At 39.2% G+C, this 15970-nt stretch overlaps 3 protein-coding genes across 3 annotated transcripts; 1 reads left to right on the forward strand and 2 right to left on the reverse strand.

Moving 5' to 3' along the window:
• Positions 1-244: 244 nt before the first annotated feature.
• Positions 245-5573, forward strand: LOC126632840 (leucine--tRNA ligase, cytoplasmic-like). Its single transcript, XM_050303338.1, has 3 exons — positions 245-433; positions 973-4278; positions 5149-5573. Exons 2-3 carry the CDS (start codon positions 992-994, stop codon positions 5153-5155), a joined length of 3294 nt encoding a protein of 1097 aa, XP_050159295.1. The 5' UTR covers positions 245-433; positions 973-991; the 3' UTR covers positions 5156-5573.
• Positions 5574-6407: 834 nt separating this feature from the next.
• On the reverse strand, positions 6408-7713 carry LOC126632843 (glucuronoxylan 4-O-methyltransferase 1-like). The gene has a single exon (XM_050303343.1). The coding sequence runs from the start codon at positions 7621-7623 to the stop codon at positions 6748-6750; it is 876 nt and encodes a 291-aa protein (XP_050159300.1). The 5' UTR covers positions 7624-7713; the 3' UTR covers positions 6408-6747.
• Positions 7714-9730: 2017 nt separating this feature from the next.
• Positions 9731-15919, reverse strand: LOC126632841 (probable serine/threonine-protein kinase At1g09600). Its single transcript, XM_050303339.1, has 9 exons — positions 14390-15919; positions 13508-13792; positions 12816-13133; positions 11947-12174; positions 11712-11812; positions 11326-11404; positions 10767-11198; positions 10194-10586; positions 9731-10067 (listed from the first exon to the last, which is right to left on the reverse strand). The coding sequence occupies exons 1-8, from the start codon at positions 14915-14917 to the stop codon at positions 10380-10382; spliced, it is 2178 nt and encodes a 725-aa protein (XP_050159296.1). The 5' UTR covers positions 14918-15919; the 3' UTR covers positions 9731-10067; positions 10194-10379.
• Between the last annotated feature and the right edge of the window lie 51 nt (positions 15920-15970).

Below are 15970 nucleotides of genomic sequence, written 5' to 3' on the forward strand. Positions count from 1 at the left end.
TATTATAGCTTTTATAGGATTTCATATTTGTAACCATTGAATCAAATTTCAAAATCCGAATCATTTGATAAGTAGGCTTAGTTCCTTTGAGTTCGGAAGGGATCCGGCTCTGTCAAAGTGAACCAAATCTTTATCCTATTCAAAACCCGTGGACGGCACGCACAGAATCGAAGGAAAAAACAAGCCCAATCTCAAAACTTGCCACGTGGCCCGTCTAGAGTCCGAGTGCCCAAAACCCTAACTTACGCGTCATCTTCTTCTTCTCAGCAACTTGCTTCCTTCTCTCCCTCCTTCCCTCTTCCGCTAATATCACATCGTTTTCTTCTCAGAGGACGAAGGAAACCCTAATCTCCCTCCTGGCTTTTCTTCAAGCTCGAGAAAGCGCGCGCAAACTAACCTATAATTCCCTTCCCTTTTCAATCTTGAACCGCAGGTATATTTCACACTGCCCCTTTTTTTCCTAATTTTTTCAGTTCCAAATATTTGTTTTTATGATTTGTACTAGAGTTTATCGATCTATGCATTCTGTAACTGAATAGTAAAGATTTGTTCTTTACCAATTGCTCATGTCGAATTAACTTACTGATTAGCTTGAATAGGAGTTAAGTGAAGTTTTTTATTTATTTATATTTTCTAATTTTTAAAATTTGGGAAGTGTTGAGTTTCAGTATGTAATTGCTACCATTTTTTTTTATTAAAATTTGCCATTTTAGTTTTCAGTATCTACTAATTAGATGAAATTTGGTTATCTATGATTCATTGACGTGGTTATTGTATGTGTTTGTGTATATATGTGTGTGAGTAAATAGCACTATCCTATATATATATATATGGTGGTGATCACAGGCTTCTATCTTAACTTAAATTCACCTTCAAATTATATGAATTTAGATAATTTACGCACTTTTTGTTGTGATATGATGCCTTCGAAGAGCTGGTTTGGTTATGTAAAGCATTTTTTTTTTTTTACAGTTTCTGTAAGATTACTGAAATGGCGGCCGAAGGTGGTGGGAAGAGCTTTGCCAGGAGAGACCACCTTCTCGAGATTGAAACAAAGGTTCGAAGCTGGTGGGAAGAGAAGGATGTTTTCAGGGCTGAATCCTGTGACAAGCCCCCCGAACCTGGGGAGAAGTTCTTTGGAAACTTCCCGTTTCCTTACATGAATGGCTTTTTGCATCTTGGACATGCATTCTCGCTCTCCAAGCTAGAGTTTGCTGCAGCTTACCATAGGTTAAGAGGTGCCAATGTGCTTTTGCCTTTTGGTTTTCACTGCACTGGCATGCCCATTAAAGCGTCTGCTGATAAACTTGCGAGAGAGATTGAACTATTTGGCAACCCGCCAGTTTTTCCAAAAGAAGTAGAACAGGGGAGTCAGGAAGTGGAAGCAGAAGATGCAAATAATGGAGCACCTCCCGACAAGTTCAAGGGAAAGAAGTCAAAGGCTGCATCAAAATCAGGTGGACAAGTATACCAATGGGAAATCATGCGTAGTTTTGGCCTCTCAGATAGCGAGATATCCAAATTCCAAGATCCATACAATTGGTTGACATTCTTCCCTCCATTGGCAGTGGAAGACCTCAAGGCTTTTGGATTGGGATGTGACTGGAGACGGTCATTTATTACTACTGACATGAACCCATTTTTTGATGCCTTTGTGAGGTGGCAGATGAGGAAACTAAAATCTATGGGCAAGATTGTGAAAGATGTCCGTTATGCAATTTACTCTCCACTGGATGGGCAGCCCTGTGCAGATCATGACAGGGCAAGTGGTGAAGGAGTTCAGCCCCAAGAATACACCCTCATCAAAATGGAGGTGGTGGCACCTTTTCCATCTAAACTGAAAGTGTTGGAGGGAAGGAAAGTGTTCCTTGCTGCAGCAACACTTAGACCTGAGACCATGTATGGACAGACAAATGCATGGGTATTGCCTGATGGGAAATATGGAGCCTTCGAAATCAACGAAACAGAGGTATTTATTATAACACAAAGAGCAGCACTTAATCTTGCCTATCAGAAGTATTCTAGGGTTCCAGAGAAACCTACTTGCTTAGTGGATCTCACAGGTCATGATTTGATTGGCCTTCCATTGAAGTCACCACGCACAATCAATCCGATCATTTACACTCTTCCTATGTTGACTGTCCTGACAGACAAAGGTACTGGGATTGTGACCAGTGTGCCTGCTGATTCTCCTGATGATTATATGGCCTTGCATGATTTAAAAGCAAAACCTGCTCTTAGAGCAAAATATGGCGTGAAGGATGAGTGGGTCATGCCCTTTGAGATTATTCCAATTATCGATATTCCTGAATTTGGGAATAAGGCTGCGGAAAAGGTCTGTGCAGATCTAAAAATCAAGAGCCAGAATGAGAAAGAGAAGCTAGCAGAAGCCAAGAGGCTGACATATCTGAAAGGATTCACTGAAGGAACACTTATTGTGGGTGAATTCGAAGGAAGGAAAGTCCAGGAGGTGAAACCGTTGATAAGGAGCAAGCTCATAGAGTCAAATGAGGCAATTGTATATAGTGAACCGGAGAAGCGGGTGGTGTCACGATCAGGTGATGAGTGTGTTGTGGCTCTCACAGATCAATGGTACATCACATATGGGGAACCTGAATGGAAAAAACTGGCGGAGGAGTGCTTGTCCAGTATGAATTTGTATCATGACGAGACAAAACATGGATTTGAACACACATTGGATTGGTTGAATCAGTGGGCTTGTTCACGATCTTTTGGGCTTGGGACTCGTATTCCCTGGGATGAAGAGTTCTTAGTTGAGTCGTTGTCTGATTCAACTATTTACATGGCTTATTACACTATCGCTCACTTTCTACACAATGGAGACATGTATGGTCCCAGCAAATCTGCAATTCAACCTGAACAAATGACTGATGAGGTATGGGAGTATGTTTTCTGTGATGGCCCATATCCTGAATCATCTAACATATCGTCATCCATCCTTAATAAGATGAAGCAGGAGTTTGAGTATTGGTATCCTTTTGATCTTCGAGTGTCTGGCAAGGATCTAATCCAAAATCATTTAACCTTCTGCATTTACAACCACACGGCAATTATGCCCAAGAAGCACTGGCCTCGTGGCTTTAGATGCAATGGGCACATCATGCTAAATGCTGAGAAGATGTCTAAGTCCACAGGGAACTTTAGGACCATTCGCCAGGCAATTGAGGAATTTTCTGCTGATGCCACGCGATTCTCATTGGCTGATGCTGGAGATGGTGTTGATGATGCAAATTTCGTATTTGAGACTGCAAATGCTGCTATACTAAAGCTAACTAAAGAGATTGCATGGATGGAAGAAGTTTTAGCCGCAGAATCCTCTTTGAGAATAGGTCCTCCTTCTACATATGCTGACAGGGTCTTTTTGAATGAGATAAATATTGCTGTGAACAGGACTGAGCAGAATTACCGGGATTACATGTTCCGAGATGCACTAAAGACTGGGTTTTACGATCTTCAGGCTTCTAGGGATGAGTACAGGCTTTCATGTGGTTCTGGGGGCATGAACCGTGAATTGCTGTGGCATTTTATGGATGCGCAGACACGTCTTATTACTCCAATCTGTCCGCACTATGCAGAATATGTCTGGAGGGAACTTTTGAAGAAGGAAGGGTTTGTGGTCAATGCAGGATGGCCCGTGTCTGATTCTCCAGATCTGACCCTCCATAATGCCAACAAGTATTTGCAACATTCCATTGTTGTAATGAGGAAGCTTCTTGAAAAGCAAACTTCAGGCTCAACGAAAGCCAATAAGAAGGGTAATCCAGTTAAAGCATCGACAGAAACCAAAAGGTTGATTGGTTTAATATATGTAAATGAGCAATTTGATGGATGGAAGGCGGAGTGTTTGAGGATACTACAGAGTAACTTTGACAGTGATACTCGCACTTTTGCTCCAGACAAGGTAATTCTGGAGGCTTTGCAGAGTTGTTCAATTGGTCAGAGTAAAGATTTTAGACAAACCCAAAAGCTTTGTATGCCTTTCTTGAGGTTCAAGAAGGACGAGGCAGTTACTCTTGGGCCCCATGCCTTAGACTTGAAGCTACCATTCGGAGAGATGGAGGTCCTTCAGGAGAACTTGGACTTAATTAAGAGACAAGTGAAGGTGGACACTAAGGGACAGGGACAAATCGAGCTTGAAGAAGTAGAAGTTCTTTCTGGTACCGACCCTGATGCTCTTGCTAAAGCTGGTTCACTTGCTAAATTAATAGAGCAGAATCCGCCATCCCCTGGAAGCCCAACTGCCATCTTCTTGACCCGGTAATTATAAACCATTTGATACATATCTGCAATTTACATAAAGCATGTACACACAGGGACTTCCGGTCAGGTTTTTTCAACTCACCAAAGGACTTTCAAGTTTCAACTGTTCATAATTTATTTCGACATCTGCATATTACATAAGCACACAAACACACATTGACAACCAAATTGTACTTTATTTTTTCAGTTATAATTTTGCAATCATTCTCCTGTGCTGCATTTATTCGCTGGTGGATGAAGGAGAAAATTACTTTATATACGATAAACCCTCTACTAGAGATGGGGATTTAATTGTTCCATACCCCACCTTGTAATGTCGTAAACCAGATTGGAAGAACCAATAAAAGAAAACCTGTTTACAGATCTTTGTTGTGCCACATTGTGTGCTATCTGGAGGCAATTTTGATTCGGGGTTTCAGTCACGTTAGCTGTCACGGTGGTGTAGATATGTTTGATTAACATTTTTAGCAGAAATTTGTAATGTGTCACATCATGCTGCACTGGTATAGATATGTTACTAGTGAAATAAGTCTTGTTCTGCTGGTCATCATTTGTTAGGTGCGTCTGAATGAGTTTGTGTTTGAAGTATAATGTAAATTTTGGTAGTAGTTCGATTTTATGTTGTGCAATTTTCAACTTGAGTCTGGAATATGCAATTGTGTGTTTTACTGGGTTTTGAGACTAATATCCTTGGTGTTATTCATTAGTATGCAATATGTATTGGTTTCTTCATTGCAAGATTTTTGTTGATTAAGATCAAACTCTTATTTTTGCTGATATTGATAGTAAAGGCGTTGTGCTATACTACATCTGATTTTTGTATTCTGATCAACGGAGTTATCTAATTTCTGTTTCTTCTCTCCATAGGTCATAACTCCGCTCTCAAACACTGGCAACGAACAATTTAGCCGGCTTGGAAGATGATACTTTTGCTTGACAAGGAACTAGAGTGATTGCAGAAAGGCCCTCCGCCGTCATAGTATATCTGGAATTTTAAGTTACATGCCTGAAGATAACACTTATCGGTCTTCTCCATTGATGAACTGGGTGAGGTTTTCTGAGAGTGACGTCTCGTATTTGAATCTTTGAATATCAGATTTTAGTTGTGTTTAAGATTTTGGAATGTTTGATTGTGTTCTGTTTCAGCATATTGTAGACTTACATTATATCTTCAACAGATGGATGTAACTTTTGCTTTAAAATTAGTTTGGACCACTGTATCAGTTTAATCGTTGTAACGTTGTTCAAATTCGCCTTTGACGATAATCGAATCTAAGATCTCTTAATTACAAGTGAAGAGGAATACTACTATACCGTAGTACTAAGTGGCAAATATATTGTTATATTAAAATAAATGAAAAAATTAATGGGATACCAATTATAAAGACTCTCTAAATTATATAAGGATGCCCATAAAGTCGGAAAATAAACATAAAGAAAGAAAGAAACCTTTAAATGGATGGAATCCAATTGAGACAATATAAAAAACAATATGCAATATGAAACAATAGAAACCTTTAATTAATTACCTAAAACTCTCAACTTTTTAATGTGATTTCAAATTAGTCTTAACATTTTCGCACATTTCAAAAGAGTACCAAGCATATGGGAAATACCACTTCCCTTAAGTCTCAAGTTAGAATAACCGTTAAGTACTTGGATGGCGTTTATGTCATATTATTTTTAATAACGTGGACAAATCTCATAATTTGTATAAACACGTGGATTCCCTATCCTTAAAATAAAACTAATGAAAATGACTTGAAAACTTTGAGTTCTAATGAAAATAACAAAAATGTGTTGTAAGTGAATAATACCAGTATTGACTTTTTAGAGTAAAAATGTGGTTTTTAGTAAACAGTACCGAAATCTTTTCGTCAAAGTTTCCTTAATTAAATCGGTCCTGATGGAGGCCAAACCTCAAAACACTCTTCTGAAACCCTAACCTCTTACCGTCTGAAGTGCACTTAGGTTGCAGACTCAAACAACAATCGTGGTGACACGGCTTGGAGATTGCTAATTGAAATTGTTTTAGAAGGGGAGGGCATGATGGCAACATAACATTAGACTAAAATTGACTAATATAAAAACTAGGATTTAGATATGCCGTTTGCAAATATAAAAACTGATGATTAATAAAAAACCCTCTTTCGTTTTTCAGTAGTAATATTATACAATAGAAAAAAACAAATCTGATTATTAAAAAAATAAAAAAACCAGATTAAAGAAACAGATAACAAGAAAAATTTAGCAGAAGAACGAGCGAGGCTGTTGGCGAAACTTTCGGATTTGAGGATTGTTCCAACTGCAGAGGTGGAAGAAGGGGAAGGATATGTTTCAGATCACCGTAATTGCAGATTTGAGATTTGAAATGTTTGAAAATATTGAGACTAATTTGGAATCCCGCCGGAAGATTGGAGAGTTTTAGGTACTTAATCCGAAAAAAAAAAAAAACACATGAATTATTTACTCAGGGCAAAAGGGCCTGTCGGAAGCTTCCCTGTGACTAGGAATGTTGAAGTGCCTCAACCTCCCTACTTGTTTTTTCATGTACCCTTCGCAAAGGAAAGCCTTGGAGAACTTATCTTCCACACCCCTATTCACATCATGCACAAACACATCAGTCGATCCCTCCACTTTGTTCCTGGCCATCATCCCAGCCGTGTAGATGGCACTCATCCTCCCCGGTGCTTCATCGTGATACCCTGTGGGTGCATCCACCATGATCAAATCCCATTTGATCTCATACACTTCACTGGGTAGCCCCTTGAGTGCCAGCTGGCACATGCTGTACCTAGGATCACCAACTGCACTGCACTCAGGCCCCTTCCCAACTCCCAGGAGATTGTTAGCCTCGTTCACTTTGCTATCATATGTGACATGGTACGATTCCAATGTGGGGAAACGGCGCCGGATTTGCTCGATCCACGACTCGTCTTCTTCGAGGAAAATGGTGCGTCCGCCGTGGTTGAGGGAAGTCCACATGAGGCTGTCGTGGCCTAGGCCGAAGACGAGGAAGTTGCATGGAGATTTCTTGTCCAAGACCTTTGATGTGACTGAGATTTCTTTTAGGGTTTGTTGTGGGGTGATGGTGGAGGTTGTGTAGTGGATTAGGGCTTTCGCCAGGGAGGTCGGGATCTTGTTGCAAGTCATTGTGGAGTCACAACTTGTTGATTTTTCGTTATCGTCTTCGGCTTCTTTGACCGGAATGGTGGGTTTTTCATCGGACGAAGCTGGTGATGAATCAAAACTTGACCTGAGGACGAAGATGACAACAAAAGCGAGGAAAACTCCAAGGATGAGGAGCTTAACATTGAGAGTCGGATGGGTTTTGGTTCTCATGTTTTGGCTGCAGGTTATATTTTTTTTTTTTTTCTGTGTTCTTGATCAGTATGAGAGGTTGGAACCCTAAACCATATATATCTATATATACAGACACACACACAAATGTATATATATGTAACGGTTTTGATTAATTTAGTAAGTGAGTTGGAGGAAGAAAGGGACTGAGTTGATGAGGAGGTGCTACGTTGTAGTACTAGCATTGGATGCTTAAACATGAAGGGAAGGAAGTTGGTTCGGATGATTAATTGATGAAGACATAAGAGCTGCTAGGTTTAGGATTGTTGGTGAAGCAATGGGAACAAGTTAAGGTTGGTAGATCTACGAGTTCGATTGGTTGCAGGTCTCAATTGTTTAGCTATTATTAAATTCGTCGGAGATTTGTTTAGTGCCTGCTTAATTTCCTCAGTTTTGATACAGTACTTTGTAACATTATTAGGTTTTAGTCATGGAGGCACTCCAAAAAGGTACCATACACAAGTAGGAGAGACGTTTTAGCGTGTTCGGAACATGGCTCATACGCCTTATGTCATTATAAGTGGAAGGACTTGAAAATCTCTCCACAAGGTAGGATCCGTTTTCTTAGTGCTTACTTACCCTCCTTAATCTTTGATGTAACGTTATTCCGATCTAGATTCGTGCCACATGTTTAACAAACTAACCATTATCAGTTCATGCATTTATTTATGGCTAAATTGGATTGTTCATCCCTGTGGTCATAGGACACTTGCATGATGACTCCCGTGGTGAAAAAAACTAGGAATTAAACCCCTGTGGTCTAAAATGTTAGCAAATTTAGTCCAAAAGTAAGATTTATGTTACAGGACTGTTAAAAGTTGGGGTAAAACTGTATTTTCAGTTCCAATTGACATTGAATTGGGGCTTTTTTTTATTTAAAAAATTAAGCATTATTTTTTTTGTTAATTGTTATAAAAAAAATTATTTATTTTAAATGTCAAATGGAACTGAAAATACAGTTTTACCTATACTTTTAACAGTCATTTAACAGAAATCTTACTTTTGGACTAAATTTGCTAACATTCTTGACCACAGGGGTTTAATTCCTAGTTTTTTCACCACGGGGGTCATTATGCAAGTTTCCTATGTCCACGGGGATGAATAATCCAATTTGGCCTTTATTTATTTATTTGAGAAAAGGAAAAGTAATAAAATCAATTAGTAAACTTACCATTTACTCTTTCTTTAATTTAACCCTCATTAAATTAATTGATTAGAATCATAAATTGCCAAATATACTTTCCTTATATAATGTTTTTGTTTATTGGATTTGTAACAGGCACATTAGTGGATCTCATGCCTTGTGGTTTTATTAAGTTTTTTCGACTTTATGGCTTATTTTAAGGCAATTATTGGCACCTTTTTAAATATAATTGGTATCTCATGAAGATGCAGGTTTTTTTATTCGATCTCAAATTGGTTAGCCCTTGATTTCTGGAGCTAAGCCGCTTGGACCTTCTAATGTGCTCTTGGCGGAAGCTACAACACTGCATCTTGGTCTTTCGCAAGCTATCAGGGCGGGGGCATAAAAAGATTGTTATTATCTAGATTAAGTGAGGGAGTAAGCTAAGCCTCATAATGAGCTAGCAATAATGTTGTTCAAATTTGCCTTTGTCAATAATCGAACCTAATACCTTTCACGTACAAATGAAGAGGATTATCACTAAACTGTAGTACTAAGTGGTATAAAGTGACTCAAAAATCCTTATTAATTGCACCAATGGAGCTTGTTTCGTTCCCTAGAAGCTTAGGCCATCTCCAACTGAAGGGTCCAGAGGGCCGAAAAGAGCTTGAAACCATCTTCATCCAAGAACTAGGCCAGAGAGCTCGTGGACCCCACGGAATTTGAAGGGGCCAAAGGACCAGAGGATCAGAGGGCTAAAACGAACCATTACTGTTCATTAAAATATTAATATCTTGGAGAGCCAGAGGGCTAAAACGAGCCATTTGGTCAGCCCTCGGTTGGAGATGGCCTTAGAGTTTTGTTGAATGATATTATGTACTTTGCTCATAGTCTCTAAATGCTTTAATTAGAGAAACAAGTTGAATATGTGGGTTAGGGCAATTAACAAGAGCAATATGCTCGATGTCTTGCAGCCAAGTTCGAATCTCTGTATTTAAGATAGTTTACAATATTGCCTAGTGAAAAAAAAAGCTACGGCAAACAAGCTGAAGACATCGGAGACTTTATCCTAAATTATATGCACTTGTGTATTCCATGCCAAAAGCATCGCAAAAAAGGGGGAAAATAAGAAAAAGAAAAGAGCATTGTATTGTGAATGTGATGACAAAACCTTCTAATTAATCACATAACTTAACCTTTACTCTACAAAGAATGTATTAGAGGTGATTGAGCAGATAGAATTTCAGCTTCCACAGCTTGTCTCCTGCATCTCAACACCAATGCGACGACCTTCTCTCACCATCTGCCAACGAAACAGTTTTCCGGTAAGTCAATGCCTGTGGATTTGATGGATTTCGGATGCAAAACTTAACAATCATTCAGAATCAATTCTAGCATGTGAAGATTAGTACTTGAGTTGATAGCGTACCTTCAACAATCGCGTATATATTTGGTGTGACATAATCAGAAGAAGCTCCGTGCGTCCCAGATTATCTTTCCGTGGTGAGATTTGTCAAAGTTCCCGAAAGGAATACTTCTTCAGTATCAGAATTATGCCGATCTGAAGGAGCTCCGGCTTTTCAAAATTAAGGCAGTGCAAATCTCTCTTCCATCATCACCTGCCGTTTCTTACATGCTGAAGTAGGGATTCTGTTTGTCCATTGTCACTGTTAGCTTTCTTGGCTTTGGTCTTGTCTAGACGAGCTTTGCGGACAGCATGTTGTATTTGTTTCTCATGCTCTTTGAGCATCTCCTCAAGGTTTCCTCCAGGGTGCATCAATGGTCCAGAGTAGTGAATCCGGTTCTTTTTGTTACCGTAACCCTGATGCCAAACAGGAAATGATTTAGTAATATTCATGTTAAATAATAAACACCTCACTAAACAAAGCAGTAGAGAGTTCCTATTACAAAAAAAATTGTCAGAATAACTTGAATATTGTTTTGCATGGAGTCAAATTATAAAATTAAATGTGCGATAGATGAAAATATGAAACTCCTTTACCGTTGCATACTCCTTCCCAGATGGCTGTTCATCCTTCTTATGTGAAGACTTTGGCCTTTCCAGAAGATGGTGTGACCAATCATGTTTCACAGAGGACTCCCCGTTGTCTAAATGGTTATATCTGGCATTCTTACGCTCCTCTGGCCAGTGTGGATTCGCACTTTCTGCGATACCATCAAATCGTGAACCACTTCGAACTGAAGCTGAATTAGAAAACCTCGATGACTGGGCTGCTCCACGATACATGTAAGATCCATTCTTAGAATGGCCAGATTGCAAAGATTCAAATGCACTTGGGTGCACTGACTGGCCAGAATGGGAGAAGGCATTTGATGCTGCTCCCTTGGGAGGCTCGATAGGAAAGCCAGAGCCACCATCCTCTTCAGGATTGTACTTCTCACTGATGCTTTTGGGGTTAGTCTGCCCTTGTCGCTTCAAGATTAGAAAATAAATACAACAAAAAAGTTCAGAACCTAAATAAGTAATTCTTCGCAAAAAATTTGACTTTTGTAATTAAAGGCACAAATAATATAATTATAAAAGTTCAAGGGTAGGGTACCTGTATTGCATTGGCATCTGATGCTGGCACAGCCTTTGAGTCTTTGGAACTCCCTCCTTTACCACTAGCTGCTTTCCGCCTGGTTTAAAGATGAGAAAAATAATTTTCAAGCATGAGTAAACAAATAAACTGGTCATGACTCAAAAATCAAAATACACATACATATACAAATGATAAATGTTGTCTTGTCATTAATTAGGCGGACTCTTGTTTGAATGTGTGGTGCCATATTGACATCTTGGCAACATAACATGTGAAATATCTAGCAAGAGAACATTATTCTCTCTGTATATAGATACTCTTTAGTGGTATCAGTAAAGAAATTTTGTAATCGAATCTTGCATAACGAACTGAAAATTAGTTAATACGATTTGGAAATAGCTCACCTTCTAGCTTCCTCATCTCGGAGCTTGGCATCAAACTCCTTACTCGGTGGGTACTTGGGCAAACTTGATGGATCACAGGGAAGAGGCAAAGATGTGAACAACTGGGAAACAAAAATAATTAAAAATATATCAGAGGTAAGATCTAATTTCCAAAATTGTTTCAAATTGACAAGATCACAAAATTCAATGGAAATAGACAGCATGGTTTCAAAAAGCAAAGAAAACCCGTGATTACCTCACTCTGAAGGGCAGAAGAAGCTGTTCCCCGACCTTCAGGTTCTACAGCTAGAAGAACCTCTAACAGGGCCAATGCAGATCGAGGGAAGTCCTTGTATGTCTCAGCAACACATCGCTTGTATGGATGTGTAGGTTTAAAAATAGTTGCATGCGGCAATTTTGATCTCTTCCAGTATTCCTCAGAAGGTGAGCCACAAAGTTTAAATATCTTATGTAGTTGCTCCACCTGTAAATAATAAACAATGAGATCTCATCACAGTCAAATAAGATGTCTGATAGTTCCACTGGTACAGTTGGTAGATTAAAGCATAAGGGATTAACCATACAATGTTGGTAGACTAGAGCATAACGGATTTAACCATGCAATGTACCATATATGTTTTAACCTACTAAATTATTTTTATAGAAAGTTTCCGTATGCTTTCATCCATCATCTGACATTCATTAGAATCTGGTTACATAATAAGTTTGTATCAGCGAAACATCAAGCTCATGTTCTTGAACAACTACAGTTGCATCTGAGTAGTATAAACTTTAAACTCTTCATGCTTACACTTCATGCTTACATTCTAAGTTCCAGCACATATCTTTTTCAATTAGTGGTGGGAAGAAACAAACAAAGAACAACACAGTTGTTGTGACCTGTTTCAGACCATTATGGCAAAACCAGTCATCAAACACATATTTTCCCCTCTTGTATCCATAACACATTCACACACACGATACTAAATTCTAAGAAGGTTGCTGTTAGGATTTTAAGATAACTGAATTTCTAGAGTTTTTTCATACCTAATACACAAAAAGCAAGCGGACATAAAGATATATACACATATATTTCTAGGTGCGGATAAGAAGCTGGGAAAATACCTCTGTTCTTCCTGGCATGATAGGCTTCCCAGCAAATAATTCTGCAAGAATACAACCAGCACTCCACAAATCCACAGCAACCCCATAATCTGTAGAGCCAAGCAGAAGTTCAGGTGGTCGGTACCACAAGGTTACTACCCGGCTTGTCAGAGGCTGCTTTTGACGGGGTCTGTAAAAGGTTGCTAGCCCAAAGTCAGCAATCTTTAGCTTGCCATGGTAGTCAATCAAAAGATTTGATCCCTTGATATCACGGTGCAAGATACCATGACTGTGACAATGCTCAAGTCCACAAAGAAGCTGTTGCATGTAACATTTAATCTGCAACCCAGTGCACAAACAATATGTATCAACTACAAGAAAAGATGAGTCAAACATCCTGCTACTATGATAAAAATAAGATCATGAAAATTAACACAACTACCATTAGATGCATGGATCATATTGCTAAAAACAGACCATTCAAGGGCAGTCTTGATAAGAAACAATATTTCTTCAAAAGCTAAACAATTTCTTTTTCCTCAGGGTTATGGTCTTTCTATTCGTTTTATATTACTGTTTCAGATATTCTCACTTCATGGATACACTAGAGTTGGCTATGATGCGTTAGTTTTTAGTTAGCATGTTGTAGCACCTAAAAAGTGTAAAACAATTTCTTTACGGTCTCAATGAATAAGATCAGAAGGGGCAAAGACCTGTGCTTCAGTGAACTTGACTCCAGGTCGTGCTGCAATCCCTGCAAGATCATGCTCCATGTACTCAAAGACCAGGTATAAGCTGCCCGAAACCTTCGATGTAATCAGACCTTCAAGCTTCATGACGTTGGGGTGATCAAGCCTACGCAAAATAAGAATTTCTCTCGCCATAAATCGCACACTTTCCGGATCCATATTGGCAAATCGCACCTTCTTCAATGCAACTATTTTGTTTGAATCAAGATCACGGGCTCTGTACACACTGCTGTAAGTTCCTTGTCCAATCTGCATTATATACAGTAAAGAAAGAATTACAAAAAGAAAAGGGACTAAAATAAAAATGTCCTTAATAAGGACACCAACAAGAGAGAAGAGTACAAACAAGTTTCAAACGTCTTGGTTTCATGTGGTTCCCACAAACAAGGTATCAATGAAAATGAGCATAGATGAGATCCATTAATAGTTGCAGCTGAATAGCCCAGTCAGATGTACCTAACTTCGTTAGTTTTTTAAAGTAGGAGTGCATATGATCCCCTTTACGATGGTTATATGTATGATAACTTTACTCTCAGAATGTGCAAGCAAATAGATCTTTTAGAAACAAAAAACTACTGTATGTAGGAGTAGGTCTTTTATAACACCTACAAACATCCATCTTACTATCACAACAAAACTAAATGCACATTATGTTCTTTGTACAAACTTAAAGCACAACTCCAAAACAAATGCCAAGTTTTAGTTTACTGTAAAAACTTAACGAAAGGAATCAGAGATTTACACTAAACATGAAATATTCACACCTGAAAATTATTAAATGTAGGGTTCGTAATATCAATGTTATTAAACGAGAGGATTAAAAGATATTAAAGCAAACAAACGGACCTTCTCCAATTTCTCAAATGACTCTGCCTTGAGAGGCACCCATCCACTGATCGCTTCGCCGGCCACTGCTGTCAACCAAGAAGGCCATCCAGCAACAACTTGTGCTCCTCTTTCTCCATTTGTTACACTGGTTATCCTAGTCAGCCCAGACGGCAACTTTCCCCCACTTGCCCCGCCCTCCGTGAAGGGTTTTGTGGGTTTCTCAGCATCCACCATCTTCTCCCCTTCATCTGATGAAATAGGAGTTGACCCTGCATTGTCTTCTTTGCAAGGATTGGTTATCAACCGCGCAGTTGCATCAGCCCCAACTGCAGCTTCAGACCGTTTTGATGACTTGTTTGATTTATGTTCTTTGTCTCTACGATGATTCTCAGAAACATATTCATTGGATAAACTTCCTTTTGAGCAAATGCAGCCCATTATTCTACTTCGCAGTCCCCTATTATTCCAACAAGAACACTGCAAAATTCGTCTAATTCCCAACGCCAAACGCCATTTCTCAGGCCGCGATTTTTGCAGCCAATGCATGTAATCCGATCAGCATCGCGTCACCACTTCCAGAATCAACTGATCAATAACTTAGTTCTCCAATTAACAACTTCTATCTAATGAATACACCCTTCAAATTACTTATTGAATACGAAATGCAAGAACAGCAGTTCAACTCAAATTTCTACAACCAAGGACAATGGGAGTGGGAGAGAACCCAGATCTCCGAATTGACGCTTCTAAACGAAAACCTACCAAGAACAATAAAAGTACAACTCACAAAAGAACCCAGATCCCCAAATTCAAGAAAACTCCACCAATGCCAACAACCCAATGAGGGTATTTCTTCACACTACCAGTTGAGATTAAGAATCCCCCAAAGCCAAATTCACAAATTACAAGAAACCCAGATCGAAAACATGTCGATGAATCAAAATAAACCCCGAGCAGGAATCTTTTTTTTTCAAAAAAGGCCAATGCTTTTTTATTCAGTGGGAATTAGAGAGAGAAGGAATCAAACCTGCAGAAAGAATGTGAATTGGGGAATCAGGCAATGCAGAACGATGCAGAACGGAATCAAATGGCGGAAAGGGAACAACAGAGCGAGGGTGTGTAAGTAGCGAAATTTTCTGTGGCCAATGTGGTTAGTTCCATAAATAGAACAAGTAGGTAAATTCCAACGAAAGCCATCCAAGATTATTACTTTGAACTGCAAATATTTACCCTTTTGGGGACTTGAAACGTGGGTCGTGGCAGAGAAGCAACAGGGAGATTCTAGAGAGAGAAAGGGAGAGAGAGAGAGAGAGATTTTAGGATCTGGAATTACGATGAGCCAGCCAATGATATTGACGTCGGAACAGACAGAGGCAGAGCTCTCTCAGACACAATTCCCACTCTGTTTTCTACAACAGAAAGAAACCGAGTAGGTTTTATTTGCTTTGCTTTGCTATATTTGACATCGTTGGTTTTAGAGCGAGAGGGAGAGAGGGAGAGAGTGCTTAAAATTTACATTCGAACAAACACAAAGCAACACAAAGCAAAAGTATGTAGACATACAGAAGAGAGAGAGAGAGAGAGAGAGAGAGAGAGAGA

This window comes from Malus sylvestris, chromosome 8, assembly GCF_916048215.2.
Source record: "Malus sylvestris chromosome 8, drMalSylv7.2, whole genome shotgun sequence".
NCBI classification, from domain to species: domain Eukaryota; kingdom Viridiplantae; phylum Streptophyta; class Magnoliopsida; order Rosales; family Rosaceae; genus Malus; species Malus sylvestris.